We start from the raw sequence: 25,203 nt of genomic DNA, 5'->3' as shown, positions 1-25,203 counted from the left end.
CAATCTGCATAATGAATACTTAAGGTCCTAAAATGATATTTTTTAGATACATGTTTCATATTATTACTTCATTATTTTTAATATAGAACTCAGTTTTTTACACTTTAATATCATTATTATTATTATTATCTCAAAATGCCTAAAAGCGTTTTGAGTTCCAGCAAATTCAAAGTCTGTTGCACTATTTGCACAGTAAACCACCCATTTGTCCCCATCAGCAGGCAGGTCAGCAAAGACCAACTAATGCATCTGTGGAACAGGAAGGATTTTCTCAGCTACAATCAGCAGTGAGACTGATAAAAGAGTTTCACAAGTTCAGTGTAATCTGCATTTGGGTTGATAGAAACACTGAGCAGGTATAAAAGAACTTCCCCGAACTGAACTACCTCTCACAACGACAGCATGCTGCAGACACTGGTCCTTATGCTGCTACAAGCAGCATATGGTAAGTAGTTTGGTCTGGTTAGAAAAGGGAAAAGCAGTTCAATTCTTACAAAAGACAAAAATTCAGATACAAATTACATTTTAGTTATATAATCGAATATAATTGTAGTTTTTAGTTGTGGTACACCTGCTGTCCAGCCCAACACTGGTAGGGTTGTAAATGGAGAGGATGCCCATCCGCATAGCTGGCCTTGGCAGGTAATTACAGTTTGTTAATGTTTAATGTACTTCAACTATTGTTTTGTTTAGAATTACTAAATTGTCAGCTTCTTTTTCTCAGATTTCCCTGCAGGTGAAGCACGGCAGTCGTTACCATCACACCTGTGGAGGGACTCTGGTTGGACCTCGCTGGGTACTGACCGCTGGACACTGCATCTGGTGACTAGCTAAGCTTGATCAAGGGATGAGAGTTTAGAGCATAAAGACAGAAGTCGGAGACTGTGTAAAAAGCACACCAAAAGAACTCTGGCATTCAAAAGTATAAGGAGAAGAAAACTGATAAATCATAAATGGTCAAAACTGTCTTACAGGCCAGGAGATGTGTACCGTGTGTTATTGGGAGAACATGACATGAGCCAGCAGGAGGGAACTGAACAGATCATAGATATTCTGCGCATTGTTGTCCATCCTAACTGGGACATCAACCATGTCTCTGATGGGTAAGTACATTCTGAAAGCTGAAGAAAATGCATTTCAAAAAGCAACTGCTCTCACACAAGACTATAAAACAATCTCAAAGAAGCATTTTTGCTGGTTTAAGAGATGCCTCCTTTCACCTCCTCGAGCAGTAAAAATCTAACTATTATGATGGTTCTCTTCCAGGAATGATCTTGCCCTGCTGAAACTGGATAAAAGCCCCATTATGAATGACAGCGTGGGCATTGCTTGTCTTCCACAGGCTGGAGAGATCCTCGCCCATGGAGCCCCGTGTTACATCACTGGCTGGGGAAACCTTTACAGTACTGTCTCTGTCTCTTTTATGTCATGTTAATAACTGCAGGTCATTGTCTTGTTCCATCTGTGTGAAAAGGTTCAATTTTAGCATATGCAGTCTGCATTTTCTGCTAATTTTGGGTAGTAATACCTTTTGTAAAAACCATGTAACTGAAGTCTCTCTTTCAAGTGGTCATACATTATGGTTTAGCAAGGAATGGGACATGCTAGCTAGCAAAGGTTTTCAGTGAAGTTACAAATCATAGACTGTATACAATAGATGGCAGTAGGCTCTGGAATGCCAACAGTAATTAGCAAGTGTTTGCAGACAGCCTCTTCCTTAATCACTGTGGGTGATTACAGCAGTCTGCCAGTAAAGAAAACAATCACATGGAGGATTTTAGTACAGAACACTCTTTTCAATCAATGTATCCATCCCTAAGATAAATAGTTTGCAACCTTGAGCAACCGTTTCCCAAATGGTTGGTGAATATACATTTTTCAGAACCATTTTTCATGACATCGATGCCAGACCACTGCTGAGCAATGTGCACAATGTCATGTAAGAAACCTCAACAGAAGTCAGTGAGAAGGCAACCTCTCACCTGATCCATCCCCATGAGTTTAGAGTTTTAATTACTAGTTTAAGTCTGATTTCAAAAAGCTAAGATGATGGCAGCAAAAAGCTTGAGAGCTCAGAATCAGGCATTCACAAACCAGTGGGTGATGTCAAACTTTTGTACACAGTGTAGGAGAAAACAGCAGTGCACATGTGCAGTGGATGCAGTTAAACCAAGAAAACACATTTGGCTCATGCAGCCACGTGTTTATGATGTCTAGCTTGCTGATATTGCCCAAGGATGGCCCTGCATGCAGACGTAACTTTAGTTTAGAAAAGGTTTCATAACACATTTGATGGACCTGCCTAATAAGGTAATGAGTAACTGCTTTTGGTGCAAGTATAAATAATAAAGCTAATTAACTGCATGTAGTACTAGTAACAGTAATGAGCACTGGCTTTCAAACAACTTGTCTGATTCCGCCTGATGCATGCAGTATACAGTGTGTTGTATTTACGCATTGCTGAGCAGCTCTATCCTCTCTGTGTGTCAGCTCATGGTCCCATGCCTGATAAACTGCAGCAGGCCTTGCTGCCTGTGGTGGAGTACAGTGTGTGCAGCCGCAGCGACTGGTGGGGGATCAACGTCAAGAGCACCATGATCTGTGCAGGAGGAGACATCGTATCAGGATGCAATGTGTGTGAAGCATCAAAAGAAAGCAGCTTGTACCTGTCAGAACTGAATTACCTGCAGTGAACAAGGTCAGCTACTTCATGCACCAATCCTTCCTCTGCCTCTTTGTCTCTCAGGGAGACTCTGGCGGTCCTCTTAACTGTGTGGGTCAGGATGGTAGGTGGTATGTCCAGGGTGTAACCAGCTTTGTTTCCTCCCGTGTTTGCAACGAAGTGAAGAAGCCCACAGTCTTCACCCGTACCTCTGCCTTCACCGAGTGGCTCAGCGAGGTAAATTAATGCCGCTTTCCATTCTGTTCAATCTATAGAGTTTCCTCTTCCGTGCATGAGTCTGTCTGTTGAGAAACAAATGCATTTCAGCCAGTGTCACTGATAAATAAAGTATTTCATCTGTCAATAAATCATCTTGTTTCTTTAGGTCATGCTGACGTACTGAGGATCTGCTGGATACCAGCTGATCAACTCCAAAAAATAATGAGATCCCAAGTCAATAATTCGCCCTACACGGGGTGATCTCATTTACAGGTTACACATTACAATCAGAATTTTGTAACAGCTCCAAAAAAAAAATCCAAAACATAAAAAAAAAACATTCCATAATAAAATTTTCTTCAAAATGAAATACTTTAAATTGCTGTTTTCTTCATTCCTGCATTCTTGTCAAAATCACCGACTGCAAACAACCACAGAAAGCCTTCATGACAAGAACTGCAGTTTCCATGTCTTAAAAAATTTACAGGAAAGGTGCAAAATGAATTCCTGTCTCTGCAGCAACACTTAATACTTCACCTCTCCTGCTGTGTGATAAGAAGAAAGAGGAATGGATTCCCATCAGCGTGTGTGAAGGACTTATGAATCAGCATTTCCTATCAATCACTACCAAGGTCATCCAAGTTTCGGCACCAGTGAATATACTGGCTGATGGGAGCTGAGCTGGAAAGCAGGCCTTAACATCAGATAAATAACAGCAATCGGTTACCTTGATGCACGGCGCTGGTGGTCTGCTGCATCAGATAACAGGAGCGTTTTGGGACACTTTTGACAAACATTCATCCAGTTAATAAGAACAGACTTTCTTATTTTTAGCACAGCAACATAATAGCTTGAGTGAAATTTAGTGTTTCTACTTATTTAGGCATCTTTAACATCTAAATGCAACTTTGAGACAATGTAGACACTGGCTTTAAGAATTTATGTGCACATTTGTATTTTATCATGTATGCAAAAAGACATTTTAAAGTTAAGGGCCTGTTTTTAATATCTGGGTGAGCTGATGGCTTCAAGACTTACAAATAAAAAAATATATATATTATAGAAGTATTTTCCAGACCTTTAAAGCCTTCAGAGTATCGTCTTCAGCATTTAAAGTACTCTGTGTGATTGAAATCTGGCAACTGGCTTATTTATAAGGTTTTCCAACTTATTTGATAATGATAAAATCTTTGGTCCCACACACAGTGCAACTGGAGCCATACCCTTGTTGTGGGATGAAGGTCCAGGAATGAGAGTGAAGCGATTTCTAATGATTCAACCAGAAATTGAGCCAGCCCCAGATAAAAAAAAGACTTAATTGAAAAGAGACTGATCCCTAATTATTTAAAAAAAATAAAATAAATTTTAAAAAAAAGCTAATGCAGGAAGGCAAAGACAGGTAGCATAGTAACACACATGAGAATAAAAAAAAAACATCTATAAAGACACGGCCAGTAGATATACACAGAGGAAATGAGACACGGATGGAAACAATTAAGACGGGACAGAGAAACAAGAAAGGGTGGAGGCAACATAAAGTGGGACACGAAACCACACTGAGTAACACCAACCATGAGAAAAAACATCTTTCAAACTTAGGCAGTAAAAAAGGCCAAAAAATTAACAGCAATAGGCAAGGAAGCATATGGGCAACACACAGGTAACTAGAAACACAAGTGAAGTCCATTTATATGGAGCACATTTAAGCACAACAGTCAGTGAAACAATTAGGAAACACTTGGGGAAAACAAAATCACAAAACAGCAAGACAACATAATTAAAAGAATAATTAAAACATAATTACAAAACACAACTAGTTACAGAACTTTTTTTTATCTAAATTTCTTTATATTATCCAGCTAAGACTAAGCCAGTTTTGCCCAGGCCTCACAGCACCTCCTCCAGGTTTGACAGAACACATGAAAAGGATACTTCTTGTCCTTCTCACTTTGATCTCATGTTTCCATAAAACCTTTTTCTGGCTTCTATGGAGCTATTATCTTGTAATGTAGCCTCTGTGATTCTTGTGACTCTTAACTTGTTGCAGACATTTATGAATTGTGATAAACCTGAAGTAGATGCCACAGAGTGTTTATCTTCACAGCTCGAAAACAACCTTCAGCTGTTTCAGCATCTGCATTCACATCTAAATATTAAATACACTTAAAAGTACATCTAACGTGTGTAGTTCAGCTGTTATGCTGCAGATGGTAAACTTTTAATTAAATTAAACTTTTTAATTAATTTCCCGATTGTATTTTTTATAGTGTGTATTTAAGTTACACGAATAAAACGTGTCTCTAAAAATAAGCTTCTTCACAAAACAAGTGCACTTCTATAGAGCGCATACTTGTGTTTCTACCGGCAGGACTGTTGTTGATCGAGTGCACACAGAGCAGAAAACAAGTAAACACTTATTAACCCTCACTTCAAATTCATACAGTGAGCTCAGCCTTAAACAAACACTGTGTTAACTGTGTGAGACCAAACATTAAAGCTTCCAGGTTTGCTTTTAACCATGACACCAAGGCCAACCTTTTGGCATTTATATGTCCCCATCTACTGGTACACGTGTGAACTTCATTTCATAGAAGCTCCATCCTGGGGACAGAAAAGAAGAAAAGAGGATTAGGACAGATTGTGCATTGACTCCTGAGGGGGGAGACCTGTAGACACAATGTGAAAATATTTCATCACTGCATGTTTTTCAGCTAAAAGTGTGTGTAGTTTTAAAAAGGTGGCTAAAGTGCAAATACAACACAATGTATCACTCTAAATTTTCTCCAACAGTAAATGTTTGTGTTGCGTATAAAGTTTTTATGGTTCATATTATGAAAGCGGCCCCTTTCTCATGGATGTCACATAGCATAATGTCAGCTTGATTCATATTCATTTATTTATATTGCATGTGAGAAATTAATGAAATGTGAGACAACTAAGTCCTGTGAGATAGACACTGCATACAAAACAAAAGCAATTAAAGCTCTTTCTTCAATTTTTCATGTTTAGCAAACAAAACTCAATTTTAAGGAGACTTAATAAAGGTTTGCACAGGGTTTTTTTTTTTATATCAATATGAAGCACAATAATACATCTCATCATAGAAACTGACTCAATCATTTTAAATCTAAAAGGTAATTCATAATATAAAAGCATCATACTGTAAGCTAACAGGCCAACAAGTGTTGCTAACTAAGTAGCGGCTGCAACCAACCAATGCCCAACACCACATACACTATACCAAGTAACATACATCAGAGAGTAATTAATGTTTCTACAGAGGCTGCTCCATCAGACACAATGGAAATTTGCACACAGCCTCTGATAGGTCCATTTTAAGATGCCTTGTATCCATCAGTCTCAGTCCACACTATGGCCATGTGGAGGCAGCAGGGTCTCACTCAAGTCAGTGCAAACACAGTGGTGTTAGGCTACTTTCTTTCTATTAAGGATTAACTGCAGTTTTATGTAAGATGTGAGGGGGTTTTCCTTTATTTCAGCAGCTCCAGACACCAAATGTTGCTCTCTATCTCAAGCAAACAGAGGCTTTCCATGCTGCAAAAGGTCATTGTGAATGATGTTATTATGATGATCAGTCTTCCAATAAGCCAATTTAAATACAACTTTAGTGTTTGAACTTTTAAAGAGTCCCTCTGGAGTAGTAAGAAACCTTTAGATAGACACCAACCATCCATCACACTGTTGCTTTGGTTATAACCTTGACAGTTGCTCAGGTTTACCACCCTCAGAGATTCAACCAGTCAGGACAAATTCTAACAACAGTGTTTTATTGTTTTATAGATTGCAGTTTACTCACGGTTAGTACTTGAGGGCGGCCCTCCTTGGCCATAACGAGAGGGCAAGCTATTTGACCCCCTGTGGACTGTGCCAACATGGCAGATAGACGGAATCAACTCAACAGCTCTTCGGGCAATCATTGACTTTGATACCATGACCATTCTCATAAAGAAAAGTATTTAAGATGTGTTATACAAGGTGTAAGAAAATATTATATACCGATGATAAATTTATTTAAAAGGTAAAAAACATATATATAAATTTTCCCCCATATATACACATATTTGCAGACATGACCACAAAGTATTATATTAGTATGTGGGTGGAGGAACGATCAAAGCAGAAGTCCAAAGTTTAAAGGAGAGTCTCAGCTGATTTTTCTATCATATGTGGGTCTGTTATAGTCACAAGGGGAGAACGTACCGCATCAAACCCAATGGGTTAGTCAATAAATAACCAGGCACACTGGAAATATATGGCTACTTCATGAGGCAACTTCATATATGACAACATGCTTTGGATCCTCAGTCTCGCGCATCACATGGATAGTACTAATTGGAGTGTACACTGTGGTCTGAGCAGAAACACAGTTAGAGCCAATCAAATAATATTACTGCTCATAACTGCACAGAAGCTAAGCCTCCAGGCGCAGAGAACCATGCACAATCATCAGAGAGATAAGTAGATATTTAATCAATAGTCACCTCAGGATAAAGTGCCCCACCAGTTTTTATGTCTTTTATCTAGAAAATAATTAAAGCAGATAAGAATTACTCCATTTGAAATGTAGCAAAGGAATATTTGATGGAATAATTAAAATGTGTTGGTGATTTACTACCTATACAGTTGGCAATAACAACACAAAGAAAATATTTGTCATGTGATAAGTTCAAAATAAGATTTAAGGTTCATTTGTTCAGGTTCAGTGGTGCAGTGGTCTCGTGATGGCACATCCACCGGCTGGCTGGAGGCTTTTCTGTGTGGTGTTTGTGTGTTTTCTCTGTGTCCTCTTTGGGTTCTGTCCAGATACTCAATCTTCCTCCCAAAGACATGTATGTTAACTGGACTTTGGGTGTGGATGAGTGGCTGTCTCACTATGTTGGCTCTGTGATAGACTTGTGACCTGTCCAGTTGCACCATTGGACCTACGACAGATTAATAAGAGAATGGATGAGTTGTTCAGGTTCAAGGTGCATCTGATGACTGGTATACAAAAATAAAGTAGCTAACTACTTTCACATGTTATTTTAATGGCTATACGATATTATACACAAACTTTGTTCACTTTTAAACATGGAGCTGTTTCTTCTGCATATTTTATTGCATTAAATTGTCTGTGAAATTAAAAAATTATTTTTTGTTTATTATTTATCTGATCTTTTTTCTTTTTTTTTTTCATTATTATTTCATTAAACCCTGTTACTGTATACCACGCAATGGCTTCATAAGGCACACTGTAACTCTTCAATCAGTCAGACTTTATTTGTTTACCACTTTTTTTCAGTTTAGTGTGGTTCAAAGGGCTTTACAGACGACTGATGAGAAGCTGATAATGTGAAAGAGTCAGATGTAATAAAACAGGACCAAAATACAAGTATAAGTATATTAAAATCAATTTAAAAATGATTATAGAGTAAAATAAACCAAAACACCCTGTAAGTTCACTAAGATGTCAAATAATGAGAAGCTACACAAACTCAGTAATGTAGATTAAAGACAGAATGTTGCTTTGTTAACACGTTTTGCATGCTTGCTTGATTATTTTCAGCTCTCAGAGCAGCTTTGATTTATTTCAAAATTTTGTTTGCTCATTTGCGTTTTCTTTATTTGCTAAGAGTTTCATATCATGCAGTGTGATATTAGTAGTATTTGTGATTTGTATCTCAGCCTCCAGTGTCACATCATATTTTCTTTGCAGGTTTGCATGGAAGTAAGCCTTTCTTTTGTGGGTATTTCACTATTAATAGTCTTAATTTGTCAGTGCACTTGTTTGGCTGAACACTGTGTACCCAATACTGCCTGCAGCTGCAATCATCTTATTGGTTGTGCAGTAATCAAGTAGTACAGTATAGTGATTGATTGTAGGCTATGGGCTGTTTTTTGGAGCTACAAGATACAGGGTCAGGTGTTTTTAAACTATTAAAGGAAGCAAATGAAAACACAAGAAAATAGAAAAAATAGTTTTTTTGATTATTATAAATTTTTGTAATTGTATTTGTAATTTTGATAGGTGCATTCTTTTGGTTATCATAAAAAAATCTCTTGGTAATCTATATTTTTTCTGTGTTCAAAATTGCAAAATTGCTGTTATTTTTTTTAAAGCACCTTATATATGCTTGGAAATGTTTTTGAGAATGTTATGAACAGTCCTGCTAAAAATTACTGATGATGATGACTCTCTCTCTCTCTGTCTCTATCTCTCTCTCCCTCTCTCCATATGTATATATATATATATATATATATATATATATATATATATATATATATATATATATATATATATATATACATATATAAAGGTTTTATTCCACGAAATATTACTTTTGTATTTGTTGCAAAGTATGGGGTTCATGTATTTATTTTGAAACATGCAATGATAAAACCATCAAACCTTATATTGGTTCATTAAACAAGAGTCGTTCAACAAGATTTCATTTTGTTCTACATACATTTTTAACCTGTGTAGGATAAATTCAAACAAATTTGACTCTACTTACTTAAATAGAAGGCTTGAATTTAATTAAAAGAGAAAAAACTGAGCTGATGTAATCTAATTAAATTTAACTAACAAATGAATGGGTTTGTTGTACGTGACATCAACCAACACATTTTCTTTCCATAGTACATTTAAAACTTTTTAAAAGTGCAGAAGATGAGCTAGACACACTGTTAAACAGGTGCTGCCAAACATCTAAAGGGATCCAAATCCAGATGGAAAAATAACCAGTAACCAAACTGGATTATACAAATAAGGAACTCTTAAGGGAACCTTTGAAATTCATTTTCATGGAGTAAAGTTCAGTCTCAAAAGAAAACACAATCACCTAAGCAAAACAAGCCAGTCCAAAATTTACCAGAAAATCAGCAACTGCTCCTGGATTTTCCACGTTAAAATCTAAACCAACAATAACAAGATGGGCAATAATTACCACTAGGAATTCTGTTCAGATTACTAGAAATGTATTTAAATAAACTAAGATCTCTAAAGCTGACTCTTAGCATCAACTCAGTGAACCCTTTTTTTTATAAGCTAGGTAGTTATTATTTTATTGCATGGTGGGAGTAACTGTAACATGATTGCTGGTTAATCATTTGCTTATATTCACACCAGTTATTATAATGCAGTGCATCGTTAAAATCCTATCTCTTGACATATCTCTCACTATAATCTCAGACTAATGTAGTGACCAATAAAGACAGGCAGGTAAAAGACTGTGTGTGTGTGTGTGTGTGTGTGTGTGTGTGTGTGTGTGTGTGTGTGTGTGTGTGTGTGTGTGTGTGTGTTATCTAAGAAGCTGTAAACCTGTGCGTGGCTGAGTGGGTGGCATGAGCTTATGAGTGTGTGCAGACAAATGCTTGGGCTTCTTTGAAGATTGTGGAGATAATGCATGCAATTACAGTTATATTTAATATTACTTGTTTTAAGTTCTGTTTATGTTACAAGTACAGTTGCGATCAGTCGCTGTTGGTTTAAACTGAAATAAGATCAGTGTGTTACAACCCGTAATCCTTTAATATAGTGAAATATTTAACGACACAGTGCATGACATCGTGGAAAGACCAGGGGATCAACACGATGATTAATTTTCACATAAATAATTGGTTTATCTGAAGAATGATGAAACCACCTAATGTTAAAATAAATTATCAAAAAGACAAAATTCCAGGTGGATTTATTTGAAACTTAACTTGGTTTTATTGCCATATGAGAAGAATTGCCATTTCATGCCACCAGGGGGAGCATGTTTGAGTTCGTTACACCTGTACCCCAGCCCACAGACTGAAGACAGGTGGAAACTTTTTGTTTGTTTGTTTGCGTGTTTGTTTTGCTATAAGTTCAGTAGACGGTTAATAGTAGACATTGTCAAAAAAAAAATAAGGTCATTAAAAAAAAACTTTCTTTAGAAAGACGAGTCAAAAATAGACAAATTAACACCAAAAAATAAATCCATCTTTCCCCCGCTGAAAACCGTGAAATGTGTCAGTCTTAGTTTTTAGTCCCTCAGAAATTCAAGTCATGTCTAACTGGGTTTATCTGCCCCCGCCTGCAGATGCAGCATGCCTGCTGCACATGTGTGCGTGATCTTTGAACTGTCAGCAGCGGGTGTGCGCTCTGCGCGGCGCTATAAAAGCAGCACTCAGCCTCGGAGTGAGCAACAGGTAACTCAGGTGAAGCCTCCTGCTCCCCTCTCACAGATCTGGACACAAAAGCACTCCGCTGCAGGTGCGTACACCGGCTGCCATCGTTATCTTTCTCGGCAGGACCGAGGCCACCTGCAATCTTGAGGATATTTGCGAGAAATAGCTGGAGGATTCAGTGGCTTGCGTTAAAAATATCCGCTATTTGGACAGATGTTATTGCTGATTGTCTTTCACGGGTGTAACAGTGCTACCACTATTGTGTTTCTTTGTTGTCTTAATTATGATCAACTGCTGAGCAGAAACAGATGTGGTAAAGCTAGAATTTCATCTTGGATTACGCTGACTATTGCACAGCTGCTTAGTGGACAGAGTAAAAAGTGTGATAGATTGTTTTTGGGGGATAGCCATTTTATTTTTTGAAAAGGTGAATAATACAGACTAACACTAAAACTATTGAAACTCTTGCCTTCTTTCTGTTTCTCAGATAGTCATGGCTCCTAGACCAGAAGTAGAGGGAGATAACTCCTCCTCTATCGGTATGTCCTTTTCTTGTGGATACTTTTGACCTCCTCAAACTGTTATTGCAACTTTAGTTTCTCACAATTTCCCCCCGCAATCCCTCCGTTAGATGAGAAGTCTCTGTCTAAAGAAGAGAGTCTCCCACCGGCTTACTCCACTCTGGTCCTGGTGAAGGAGAATGAGGAGGCTGCGGAGGATCCCTGGGATCTCCCAGAGCTGAAAGACACTGGGGTCAAGTGGTCAGGTAAGGCAGCACGCTTTTGCGACTGCTCTATACAGCGTGGATCTCTTCACAATGCCAGACTGATTCAGTGCTTTGTGTCTTTTTTGCTAACAGATCTAGACACAAAGGGGAAGGTTTTAAGAGTGTTAACCGGTATTCTGAAGCTGGTTCTGCTGCTTGGACTTCTCTACATGTTTATTTGCTCACTTGATGTTCTCAGCTCTGCTTTCCAGCTAGTGGGAGGTAAAACAAACAAACAAACAAACAAACAAACAAACAAACAAACAAATAAATAAGCAAACAAAAACAAACCACTTCCAGGTTATGTAATGTGCATGGAGAGCTGTATTTTTACCTCGGTGTGTGCGTGTGTGTACAGGCCGAGCCGCTGGTGACATCTTCAAAAACAGTGAGGTGCTAACTAACCCTGTGGCTGGGCTGGTGATCGGGGTTTTAGTCACAGTGTTGGTGCAGAGCTCCAGCACTTCCTCCTCTATCGTGGTCAGCATGGTCGCCTCTGGACGTAAGTAGAAATACATGGAAGAGGCATGTGCACACATTTTACAGTCCGGCATACTCAAACAAATGTGTCGTAAACTCACAATAGAACCTCTAGGTGACAGTTTCAAAAATGCTTATTCTGAGAAACAATCTAAATGTTTAATGTGTGATATTTATATCTTAAAAATACTAACAGTGACTGCAGTGTTAGTTTATTACACGTGAATGAAATGTCGATTATCTTTTTCAGTACTGGAAGTTAAAATGGCAGTGCCAATCATCATGGGAGCCAACATCGGAACATCTGTCACCAACACTATTGTGGCTATGATGCAGGCAGGAGATCGGAATGAGTTCCGCAGGTAAACGACAGCATGCAAACATAGAGATATTACACTAACTCTACAAACCGTTTCTAGCAGATGTTAGACCGAGTGTTCTTGTTTTTCAGGGCATTTGCTGGTGCTACAGTCCACGACTTCTTCAACTGGCTTTCTGTCCTGATTCTTCTGCCGCTGGAAGCTGCCACAGGCGTTCTGTACAAAGTCACCAAACTCATCATCGATTCTTTTCATCTCGAGTCCGGAGAAGACGCCCCCGAACTGCTCAAAGTCATCACAGACCCTCTGACAAAATCCATCATCCAGGTAACTATAAGACCGGGCCATGTTATCAGTATCAAGTATGATTGCCATTTTTAAAAATTAAAAAAACTGTTTCTTCTCTTAGCTCGACAAATCTGTTATCTCTGCAATTGCCACTGATGACAAGGTTGGCATGAACAAGAGTCTGATAAAAAAATGGTGCAAAACAGAGACCAACATGGTAAGAAATCAACAAGACCTAGTTACAAAACTAGTATTTACAGCTGTAAAAACACACATAAAGCTGTGGTTAGATCAGGTTTTTCTCTTGATGACTAATGTTGCCTTGTGTTAGCTCATAAAGAGGTTGAATGCTGCTTGCAGTCACTGAAAGATTGCGCCGTACAGCTACAGTAGCCACTGCGTCGAGGCTTGCTTTTGTTCTTATACTTTCTGCTTTCTCTTTCAGACTTTCTGGAATGTGACAGTGAACACCTGCCCACCAGGTGGCATCTGCTGGGAGGAAGGAAACCAGACTTGGACCCAGATGAATGAGACTTTTACCAATTACATAAAAGAGATGTGAGCATACATCCATGCCATTTCTGAAGTGGGAAAAAGAAAATTTACAAAGCAATTAGGATTACCTGATCTGCTAAAGCTCGGTGAAATATGAGAGAGCCATTCGGCCACATCAACCTCTTTAGACCAGATTCTCCGAAGCTGAGACAATGACCACCTTTGAGACGTTACAGTGACTCAGCAAATACTCTCCCTTAACCCGTCTACCTCCTCAATAGGTCCATTCATGTTGTTTGGCTGAAGTGTCACATGACCATAAAATGGATCACTTCTTCACAGCATGCTGTTTCCAATTAAATGAAATGGTTTGATGCTTGAAGAGGTTTTTGTTTAGAAAGGCTTTTGTTTACATTTACATAAAATCATAAACTTGTGTAGCTTGTTTCACAATTACAATTTTTCTCAATTCTTAGTGTTTACAAGAGCTCGGTTTACTAGAGTTTACTCTAAATGTCTGTCTCTTTCGCCATCCTTTGCAGGTAATCACATCTTTGCCAATACGACCTTGTCAGAGTTGGCCGTGGGCCTCATTCTGCTGGCTGGGTCTTTGTTCGTCCTCTGCACCTGTCTCATCCTCATCGTCAAGCTGCTCAACTCCATGTTGAAGGGCCAGGTGGCTGTGCTGATCAAGAAGGTGCTCAACACAGGTACAAAACCAGCAACGAGCCTTTTGCATGTGATGTTCAGCCTGTTTGATAGTCAGCACATCTGCTTCTGTGGTGATGCTTGATGAGCGACACAGGCACAGCCTTCCTGTTGCTTCTGGCTCACGTTCAGGTCGAGCGGTCCTGTTGTGTGATGGAAAAAGCTCAGACACATTTACTATTAAGAATGAAATGCTTGTTTTCTCTGGTCATGTAGATATAATGTTCACAGCATGTGTTTCTTTTTGATGACAGACCTACCCTTCCCCTTCACCTTTCTCATGGGCTATGTTGCAATTTTGGTGGGAGCCGGGATGACCTTCCTGGTTCAGAGTAGCTCTGTCTTCACCTCAGCTATAACTCCTCTTGTTGGTAAGCCATTATTACACCAGTTTTTTTGTTTGTCTTTTTTAATTGTCACCAGATCTTATATTTTGTTTATCTTTTTTGTCAGGTATCGGTGTTATTAGCCTTGAGCGAGCATATCCTCTGACGCTGGGGTCAAATATTGGTACAACAACAACATCTATACTTGCTGCTATGGCTAGCCCTGGAGAAACACTAGAAAACTCTCTGCAGGTAAGAAACAATTAAAAACTGTTCTCATATGCCTGCTTACAGCTATGCTAGGTGATGCTCATTGGTCAGTTGGTTCAGACTATAGACTGTTTATAAAAGAAGGATGTTGCCACAAAGATGTCACTCAGTGGTTTGTGGAGTTTAGCTAGCAAACCCAGTTTGCCCAATTCACCAAGAATCACTCACCAGGTCTAAAGAAACTGTCAGACCTTCACAGCAGTCTGTGTTATTAGACAGGCTTTAAGCCTTAAACAAGTTAAATGTGTGAGATGTGATAAAATACAGAAATAGCCTAGTGCTTACCAGGAAGGGGGAATTATCCACCGTTATAGAAAAGGCAGTGTTTGGCACTACTCTGTCAGCACCACTTACACGACAACATTTTTGGTTTTCAGCGAGACAAAATTATTTTGATGCATTTGCACAGATATTCCAGCTTTCCAAGTGATGCATTACAATAACTTCAATCCCTTTAAGCATATATTTATCAAAAACAAAACGAAATATTTTTAAAGGAAAATCCATTTATTATATCCATCCTTTATTTTTTATTTGAAATCACACAGTGGTTGTCTCGTTTAAATCCAATCTTTCTATGCTTTTTTTCTAGATTGCACTTTGCCATTTCTTCTTCAACATCTTTGGCATTGTACTGTGGTACCCGATCCCTTTCATGCGGTTGCCCATCAGCTTGGCAAGAGGGCTAGGGAACAAAACTGCCAAATATCGCTGGTTTGCTATCGTCTACCTGATTTTGGTCTTCTTGGTTTTCCCCCTGACTGTCTTTGGTCTGTCAATGGCTGGCTGGAAAGTACTGGTCGGCGTCGGTGTGCCTTTCGTTGCTTTAATTATCTTTGTGATCGTTATCAATGTGATGCAATCTCGCTGCCGACGCTTCTTGCCCAAGTTCCTCCGTACCTGGGACTTTTTACCCCGGCCCCTGCATTCGATGGCCCCGTGGGATAGCATCATTACCTCAGCTTCAAGCTTTTGTTGCAAACACTGCTGCTGCTGCTGCAAATGCTGCAAGTGCTGCAAGAAAAATGAGGAGGAGGAAGCGATTGAGACGAGCAGGAAGCCAAGTCTGGAGATGTACGATAACCCAGCCATGTCTAAAGATGAGGACACAAAGGAGGCCACTAAAGCAACACAATTTTAGTGTATTTCAGTTTAATTTGTATCTATATGCAAAACTTAATGCAATAATGTATTTATGATACACTTGTAATTGTTCATCACTTCTCAGGTTGTGATATATTATTGATTCCCTTTTAATGGGCGATACACTGAGCATTGTAGTGAACACTGGTGGAGAATATGAACAGAAGTGTTGCACATATTATGAACTGACTGTTGTTGGCCATGTGATGTTTAGTTTTATGATGTTTTTTAGTAAAACATCATAAGATTTACTGCTGGTAATATCTTAATTATGGATGGTTGTGAATGTTATGAGTTATTTTTTTATTTCATAAGACATGTTGAAAGAGCCTTACGGTTTTTTTTCAACATTTCAAATACAGATGTTTATTGTAGCATTTCAAATGTATCGTTATTAGCAAATTTTATGTTATCCCTCAGTATTTAAGACTCTGAAATATTTGTAAATAAAAAATTGCTATTTTTAAAGTGCACTGTTGTCATTATGTTCATCTTGTTATCTCACTGACATCACACAGTCTTATAGTCACTGATATGTGTATCAACTCAGCTGATATTCAGCTCACTCTTGTGCAACATGTACATTCAAGGGTACTAAATATAAGAAAACACACATTTTCAAGTGCATAATTGTCACTTTTGATCTAGTTTCATCACTCATGTTGATAACATACCAAGAATTCCAAGTTATTTATAGTTAGGGATTGGACATTTTTATCTATTTGCAGGACAGTCATGTTTTATGAGAGATCACAGGATTCATTGTAAGGTTGCAAAAAGAAAAAGTCGTCCTGTAGCTGGGTTTCATATCTGATGATCCTTAGAACAACAAGTGTGTGAAAGAGGAACTTCTCTCAAAACAAGCAAAGTTTAGCTTCTGTACAGTCACAGTACATCTTGATTTGATTTGTTTCAAATGTCAAAAAAAAAAATGTGTTGATTGCATCTGAAGAAAATGTCCTGTAAGCTGGAGTCATGAGTTCTAAAGTAGCGTTAATAAAGTATCAGTTTATCTAAGATTTAGATGAAGATTGGATTAATTAAGGCCTTAGGACAGCCAATAGTGGCTCTGCCTGTGCTGTAGTCCACTGACCTTATGAACCCAATCAAAGTACCTGCTCCTCCCTCACAACCGCCCACACCCGATTATTGCCTGTCCTCTATTTATGACATCCAGGAGCACCAGAGGACTTAAAGTACAGAGCATTCAGATCAAAAGGAGACTTTAATCCTGCATTTTATGGTTTTATATATTACTAAATCATTACTAGTACACATGAGATATCATGTCAGATATATCAGCCTCTGTATTTTCAACTTTTAAAACTTTCAATAGTTGTGAGCATTTATAATTTCTGACATTTAGCTTGGTACACGTCATCCATTTGTCAGCTTTAATGAGCGTCTGGTGTTTTTGTCACATTACAGTTAAACATTAGGATGATTTAGTGAGCGCGCTGGTGACATAAACATATAATTAAGTCCAGATATTTCATCTATTTGTGTCAACAAGTGCCTCACTGCTCTTTGAGAAACAGACATACCAGGAGCCGAATAATGAGCGCAGTCAGATACAACGTGTGTGTGAGCCAAGTTTTGTTGCTGGCAGCTTTTCTGTTATCAGTGTTAGATTCTGGAGATCAGGTAAAGTGTAACACATTTTAATCTTTAGTTCTCTGGATTATTGCCCCGTTTATTGCTGTTACACATGTTTTAGGTATAGCTGCCCAGTTCAAAAATAAAAGCTGGAGAGCACTTTAAAATGACCCTTAAAAACAATGATAAAATAAATAGCACAGCATGAGAGTGTAAATATGAATACTGAAGTGTTATGTGGAACAGATAGTACTTACAAAAGCCACTGAGATTATAAAGGTTTATGAGCTGTGAGATATATTCAGTTTTACAGTAGTTATTATTATTATTAGGATCCAAATCAAGTCGCTCCACAAACGTTCACACACAAACACAGTGAGCAATCTCAGTGCGGCTCAGGAATGTTTACAAAGGGTCTGCATGGGTAACATATTTCAGCCGCTTAAGCACCACATGACTTTCTCCATTATGACATCAGAAGGCATTATCTTTGATTAGCATGCACTGAACATATTCAAATGTTCATTAAACTTACAAAGAAGTATGTTTATGATTTGGTCATGGTGAATTTGAACAATCTTGAAAACCGCTCTGAAGACTGAGTTAAGAAAATAACACTTTTACGACCTGGAAAGTTAACAAAGGTAAATATTCAGCAGTTTGAGAGATCTCTCTCTAGGACTGCATTCCTAACAAGCAGTAAAGTGACTTATTAACATTCAAGGTCATCATTATGCTATAAACTCATTTAGCACTTGGCAACTCAAGGGATCAGCTGAGGACAATAAAATGTGTTTCTAGGACTACCCAGACTTTCTATATAAATTGACTCGTAGAAAAAGTATATTTCTAATAACTTGACATCACTTGGGTTTTTAATTCCTAAACAAATGATATTTAACTTGACAACAAAACTGGACAATGAGTGACCAATGATGAGACATCCTATTTTGGTGAGTAGCAGACATGGATCAATTTTCATTTGCAACCACAATATGAATGTAAAACTAGAAATTTACTTTTAGTTCTGCCTTATTTTCTACGACTCAGATCCACATGTCTTGGTTTTGAGTGTTAACCTCTGCCAAGTATTGATCCTATTCCTGTGTTAAGTTAATAAGCTCACTCAGAAGACGATACTGGGAATCATTCTTCTGTGGCAACATTAAGGGTGACTTTGCAAAAAAAATAAATTAAAATAAACAATGAAATAAGTACATAAAGGATGCAATTTTACTGAATTTGTTATTTGTTTTTCTATGCAGCAAATGTATTTCCACTACTCTCACGTCAGCTCTGTTTGAGTCATTGCTGCATGCTGCTGCTATTTGTTGTCATGGCATTTTCTCCTTTCATTGCTCTCACTGAATAGAGCTGACAACAGACAAAGATGAACTCCAGTGTTACACAAAACATAAACTGAGTGAAAGAAGACATCTCACTTGACCACAGTGAGCAGTTGAGTAAAAAATTAAGGCGAATAAACAAGTAAAAATACCTCAAAAGTGCTAACCCTTAAGCTGTGAAGAAGCTATTAGAGCCTTCCACGCTATGTTAGCTTTCTCACCACTAGTGATCAGTGCATAGTAAAGTTAGAATAACATAAAAACTGACACAGGGACCACTCAGCAGCAACACAAGTAAAAATCTAAAGAAGAAAATGCAAGAGTAAAACTTTTTTTTAAACATGACTGAGAATAAGCGTTGCAGAAAACGACATAAATAGAATGCAGTAGAATAAGAAAAATTACAAAATGAAGCAGGAAATGACTTTGACAGTTTTTTCTTTGTTTGTTTGTTTGTTTTTTACATCAACCTGCCTTATAGTCTCATCTTCACATTTCTAAAACCTCTGTGTTGTTGTGCACATTTGCAATTACAGGCTGCTCTTTCTCTCTTTTATAAAACTATGACTATACTTGACAGGGTTTTTTTTTTAGTAAATTACTGCTGCACACTCTGGGATACACTCTGCCACTAATTAACAGCTGTAGTCAGTGCATACGTAGTAACAATAAAGCGCGTACTCTAGCCTAATTTAAAATGGCATATTGAAATGCTACAATTACCACAACTTCAGCTGAGAGGAAAAAACTCACCACCGTCATCCAAAGAAGAGCTTAAAAATAGACAGCAATCAGAAGTACTGCAGTGTTTTTTGTTCATAAGAGAAAACAATCTACAGTCCTTAACTAATGTTTCCTGTTTTACTGAACAGAACGTAGTGTAAGTGCTGTGTGCTGTGCATTTGTCCGAGTCCAAATCGATGTTTTCAAATCACGCATCTTACGGTCAGCATTTGCATATATGTGTGAAGCATTTCCCCTTTGTTTTTTGTGCGAATGCACAGGTGAAAGTGTCTGACAGTGTGAACTGTGCATCTTTTTACTAACAGCATTAGCAGTCAAATCGTCACCAGTCTGTTGAAAGGCCGGTTAATCTACTTATTAACTGCAGTTCTGATGGTTTTACAGCATACGCAGGCTAGTATGTAATTACGGTGTGCTGACGGGTAAAGGTCCACAGCAGCTAAGTAACAACTGAGCACACAGCGGCCGTGGCTGGATATGATCAATTTTTCAGTGTCGAGGGTTTTTTTTGCAGCTTTTGTAAAGTCTGCATGGGCACATGGTTGTTGTCTGAAACTGCAACACAATATGATATTTTAAAATGATGCTGAAGTGATAGATAGATAGATAGATAGATAGATAGATAGATAGATAGATTTGACATTTCAGATCTCCAATAAACATTATTTTCATATTCAGGAGATTGTGTGAGGATGAACAATCCTTCAGTTCAGTGCAGTTTAGCTTATGTTTATCAAACTGATTAAAATCACTTAATTCACTTGTGGTAAAAACAGAAGGCTTTGAAAATTGTATTATTTAAAAACAATTAAATTCCCAGTATATTTGCTTGTCTGTACCCACAATGGCTAATTTTTGCAGGCCTGGCTGCTCTATCAACTCACTATCTAAACTCTTTATATAACATCATCATTATATTATATTATATGTTGCTCTCTTTCCAAAGTAATAGCAGATACAATTATAGCTATATGTAAATTAATATTTTAGAAAAGCTATTAACATTCAATTAAGCCAATCAAACAAAAATCATCAAACAATAATAACCTATTACAATGATAAGTTCAGTAAGGGTATTATAATTAACAAAACAAAATTAAATGAAGATTGAAGTTAGAAACAATATATATATATCAAGAAATACCCCTATATTATAATTGTTTTAAAAACAAAAAATAAAAACTTTATTTAAAGCTAAACATTTTTCAAAAATAAAATCTAAATTGAAAGGAGCACATTAAACAGACAAGAAAGTAAAATTCTTAAATCCAATAAAATGATCTAATGGTAAAACTAAATAACTCTGTTCTGTTTAAAGGTTGTTCCTCCTCTGGGCTAAACAGAGTAAAAGCTGTGCTCTGCTGCACTAATAACACCTAATCACCTCATTAGGAGCCTGGCATATACTTACACATGACAGGGTGAGAAATTAAACATGGGAAGCCAGAAAAAAAGCTCTTTTGACCTGATACAAAAGGTGCACTTTTACTGATATAGTTCTGTTTGGTTTGGGTTTTTTAAAAGATATGTTTGTTATAAATGTATCATTTCATTTAAAACACACACACACACACACACACACTTATTTTCTATGAACACTGATTCAGAAAACAACACTATTAGCACAAAGTTGCCAGTACGCACCAGACTGGTACATACTTGTTCCAACAAACAGCCTCCCACTAAGTCTGACCTTTCCCTGGCTAGCTGCCTTCCCTGAGCATACTCATACTTAGTAACTCTGCACGCACTGGCAGTAAAGGCTTTACAACTTCTATTCAATGTGAGCAAAATCACTGTCCACTGTCTGAGTAACTGTGACAAAATGTAGCTTACTTTCACTGACGTGGGCGGCGACATGTTTTCTCCTTGTGCATGCCCATAAAAACTCAGATTCTGAGATTCACTCTGATGAGGATGATAAACGGTTGATCTGGACTTTGTGTGCCAAAAACATTCAGTACTTTGTACTAACTGATGACATTTTTAGGCAAACAGCTTCCATGACCTTGAATTAGTCAGAGCAGTGTCATTTTTAAAATGTTGTGTGAAATTTTTTTTTAAAAACAACCCGATAGCCCTGACAGCAGAAACCCTGATAACATTGGTGACTTCTTTCACATTGTACCTTTGTGGTTTCACTCAACTGTTACATTTGTGCACATTAAAAATCATTTGTGCGTCCAGCAGCCAAGGAGTGCTGAGGGCTTGCCCTCTAGTCAGCCGAGGCTAAGGCCCAAATGGAAAATTCTGAGTCTGCATTGCAAGAGGGAAGGTTACACTGATTTAGACAGATCACTGTAACCTGTGGCTACAGCTGTAATGAAAATTACCCATGATGCAATTTCCCTGCAGGATTAATAAAGTTGTTTTTTTTTATGTGAATTAAAATTCTGATTACTGCCACCATAATGAGCCAACTGTTTGTATTCTTTTTTTGCCACCATGCAGTGAGACTAAAGCGACATTATTGTTGCAAATGGAATCTTTGTGACATGTTACGCTTTCAATTTTACACAAAAGATAAGCTTCACTGATCTTTGTCATTCTCAGATTCAGACAAGCAGGGATCAAACTCTTTTCCAGGCAAGTCTTTTTCATTGCTTAATAAAGTAGGCCTCCCTCAAACATTTGTGTTCCATTTTTCAGCTTTTACATTTCAGCCAGTGATCTATACTCATTAAATATCTGCAACTGGCTTCCCGCTAACAGCGACCAAAACTGCATCGGTTGCTTTCTCCTTCTGTATACGAGTTGTGACAGCCAGCAATTGTACTAAAAAAAAAAAGAGAAGAAATATGCAATATACCGCAAAATAAAATGTTATCAAAGATGTTTTTGTAGAATATGAATACCAGTGTTATTTTGTGACCTATAAATTTAATATTACATTGGCCATGGTAAAATATTTAACTTACACCTATTAGTAGTATTGAGACTGGTATGGCATGCAGTCTGGTTGCTCCGGGCAGATTTTGGGGGTAAAAATGGCTTAAAATTAATCTTGTGATGGTGAAAGTAGCTAAGCAATCGATAAAGCATGCATGGTTGTCTATAAATCACTAGTGATCAAGAGCCAAAATACACTCACACACACCTTTGGTCAAACTAAGTCTGCACCAGCTGGGATGTCGGCTGAAATCCTGAAATCAGACACACAAAAAAACAAAACAAAAAGCCTTACTTTGTGGGATAACTCTGGAGTTAAAATGTTCTGCAGGTGGTTTTTAATTCTTTTTCATTCCCTTTTATCACCTCAGCGGATTATTGTTTACCATGTTGCTAGCCACAAACACTGCCAAAGTCCATCTAAGATTGCATGGAAATATATACTATTTTTAGGCATATTACAACTGAGCCAGGGAGTATATCATAAGCATGCAATTCCTTTATCTTACTCTTGTATCTCTGGAGGGTTTTTTTAAGCTAATTAAAACGTGGTCAGGGAGCCGGGGCATTTGCTTTCAATATGAGTCCCATTTAAGGCCGTGAGTAGCTCAGTTTGCGGATTATTGTTGAGCAAACACGTGATGTTAGCTGGGTTGTACATATGATGCACTCCCAACATTAGACTTGCATTTCTGAAAGAGATGAGTCACTCCCCGACCCTGACGGAGAAAACATGCAATGTTAATGCTGCCTCTCTGGGCTCATGAAACTCTTGCAAAAAAAAAAATTGGAGTAATCTAAGGAGTTTCACTTTCTTATTAAATAAAGATTTATTTAAAAAGAAATTTTGAATGAGTGTTTTATGAGATATTTAGTGCCAGTCACTGTCTTCAAAAGCAGAGATCACATTGCAGGAAGTGTAGCTACTATGAGGGGTCAAAATTCTGTTAAATGCTGGACAAAACGTCTCTTGTAGATCTTCTAGAGAAGCTTTAGTAGAGTTGAGTTTCTTCGCAGAAATGTTCTTAAGAGAGATTGACCTGTAAATATTTGAGAAAAGGAAGAGGTGGTGGAATGCCCTACAAAACCATTCAAAACACCAGAGTAAATTTGAACTTTAAAATATCGACTCCGCAATCCAAATATTAGTTTCTATCTGAACAAGAATGCGAAAGTTTAGATTCCTTCATAATAACCAAATAATAAAGAAGTTCAGTGAGAGTTCAATTCGGGTGGAAATGCAGGAATGAAATGCAGTGTGAAAGCTGCAAAAAAAATCTGTCAGTGTGCAGGAATGCTGGTAAAGTGTTTTAGTCACATATGCAGTACACAATGTGACAATTCAAGGTCACATAAACCAGCAATCAGCCTATTAACCAATCCAAAAAATTCCAACAATCCTAATCAAATGTGAACCGCAGTTGAATCATACCAGTGACAACAGATTTACTTCATATACTGTATCTTAAATGAAACCACACAGACGTACAAAAATCTAAAAATAATGACATGAAAACAGCTGCACGTAATTTACTGGATGCTGAGCCAAAATTATGCTGTGAGTCCAGTAAAGATACTAATGAAATGTTTGCATGGTCAGTAAATCCATTTATTTAGGCCATGAAGTGATAAGGATGAGGTCAATGAGTAACAGTAATAGGTGAAAGTGCAGCAAAGATTCATTACAGTAACTACACTGACTAACAAATGTGGCTTTAAAACATTCCTGAAATATTTACTTGGGCTCTTAAACCTGCTTTTATTGAAATATCGTAGACAGCAACGACAGGCTGTAAAATTTTGAGCAGGCACACCTTAAATCTAGATAAGTTAACAAAACAATGCAGTTCTTAGGTTGGCAAACTTAAGCACCAGGTAAAGAGGTGGGCAAGAGTGAATCAGGAAATAATACCAGGTGATGTAATTAGAACACCTGTTGTTCATTTGCTAATTAACTTCTTCTCTCATTCAGTTTGGTGCTGGGAGCTGAGAAAACACCGCTGCCTGCCAGTTTACAAGAAGTCTCAGTTATGGGTTATAGAGTGCGACCTGGGACCTGAGCATGTCCAGCGGGGCATGTAATTCGAGTATAGACTATCTCTGTCTAGGTGAACCCACAAGTAGTGAAGTCATGTGTGACGATTATAGGAGAGTGCCTATTAAATCAACTTAAGTATTCTCAGTTCATCTGAATATATTTTAATGGCTCTCTCTTATGAAATTAACTGATCTGAGGAAATAAGTGAACAAGCACTCTTGTATTAACAAAACCCGATGTTTCTCAGTCGTTTTTTAATTGTACAAAGGTGGTGTAGCACTGTAATCCCACTCCCTAAGGCAGACACGAGTAATGCACCTATTTTGACGTCAGTGACGTAGCAGCTCATGATCCATCACAGTTCACAAGTTATTGCAATGTTTGAAGTCCAGATATAAGTGAGAAGTTTTGTTGTCATTGGCTAGCTGCGTAGCACAAACTTATGAAAATTAAAACTCATTAAGGAGTCAAGGAGGCTCACAGTAGGAATTATTGTGAACTGTTGACAGATGAATGATTTGGCATCACAAATGCTTTAATGAAAAGTCCAACTTTACTTACCATATATAAGTATCACCAAGACAACATGATATTTACATTTACATATTCTTTTGACAGTGAGTCAAGTGTAACTAACACACTTCTGTGTTAAAAAAAGTGGATAGTCATGAACCCAGAAACCCATTTTACTCATGGTGTCACATCTTTGCTATTTTAACATGATGGTAAACGAAACCTGAGCAAATAACTCAGGAT

At 37.8% G+C, this 25,203-nt stretch overlaps 1 protein-coding gene and 1 pseudogene across 1 annotated transcript; both read left to right on the top strand.

The window, feature by feature from the left end:
* Positions 1 to 328: 328 nt before the first annotated feature.
* Positions 329 to 3,226, top strand: LOC120738967 (chymotrypsin-like elastase family member 3B). The gene is made up of 8 exons (XM_040040582.1): positions 329 to 445; positions 554 to 642; positions 725 to 822; positions 975 to 1,103; positions 1,267 to 1,403; positions 2,491 to 2,633; positions 2,747 to 2,899; positions 3,048 to 3,226. The coding sequence occupies exons 1-8, from the start codon at positions 403 to 405 to the stop codon at positions 3,063 to 3,065; spliced, it is 810 nt and encodes a 269-aa protein (XP_039896516.1). The 5' UTR covers positions 329 to 402; the 3' UTR covers positions 3,066 to 3,226.
* Positions 3,227 to 10,942: 7,716 nt separating this feature from the next.
* Positions 10,943 to 16,283, top strand: LOC120738898 (annotated as a pseudogene).
* Positions 16,284 to 25,203: the final 8,920 nt, after the last annotated feature.

Source organism: Simochromis diagramma, unplaced genomic scaffold, assembly GCF_900408965.1.
Source record: "Simochromis diagramma unplaced genomic scaffold, fSimDia1.1 OVJJ01000026.1, whole genome shotgun sequence".
NCBI classification, from domain to species: Eukaryota; Metazoa; Chordata; class Actinopteri; order Cichliformes; family Cichlidae; genus Simochromis; species Simochromis diagramma.
The sequence above is the reverse complement of the archived record's forward strand: the minus strand, read 5'-3'. Positions and strand labels throughout refer to the sequence as shown.

Coding starts and splice junctions, on each gene's coding strand:
- LOC120738967 (XM_040040582.1), top strand. CDS start 403: ATGCTGCAGACACTGGTCCTTATGCTGCTACAAGCAGCATATG. Junction 643..724: donor CGCATAGCTGGCCTTGGCAG/GTAATTACAGTT, acceptor TCTTTTTCTCAG/ATTTCCCTGCAGGTGAAGCA. Junction 2,634..2,746: donor ACATCGTATCAGGATGCAAT/GTGTGTGAAGCA, acceptor TTTGTCTCTCAG/GGAGACTCTGGCGGTCCTCT.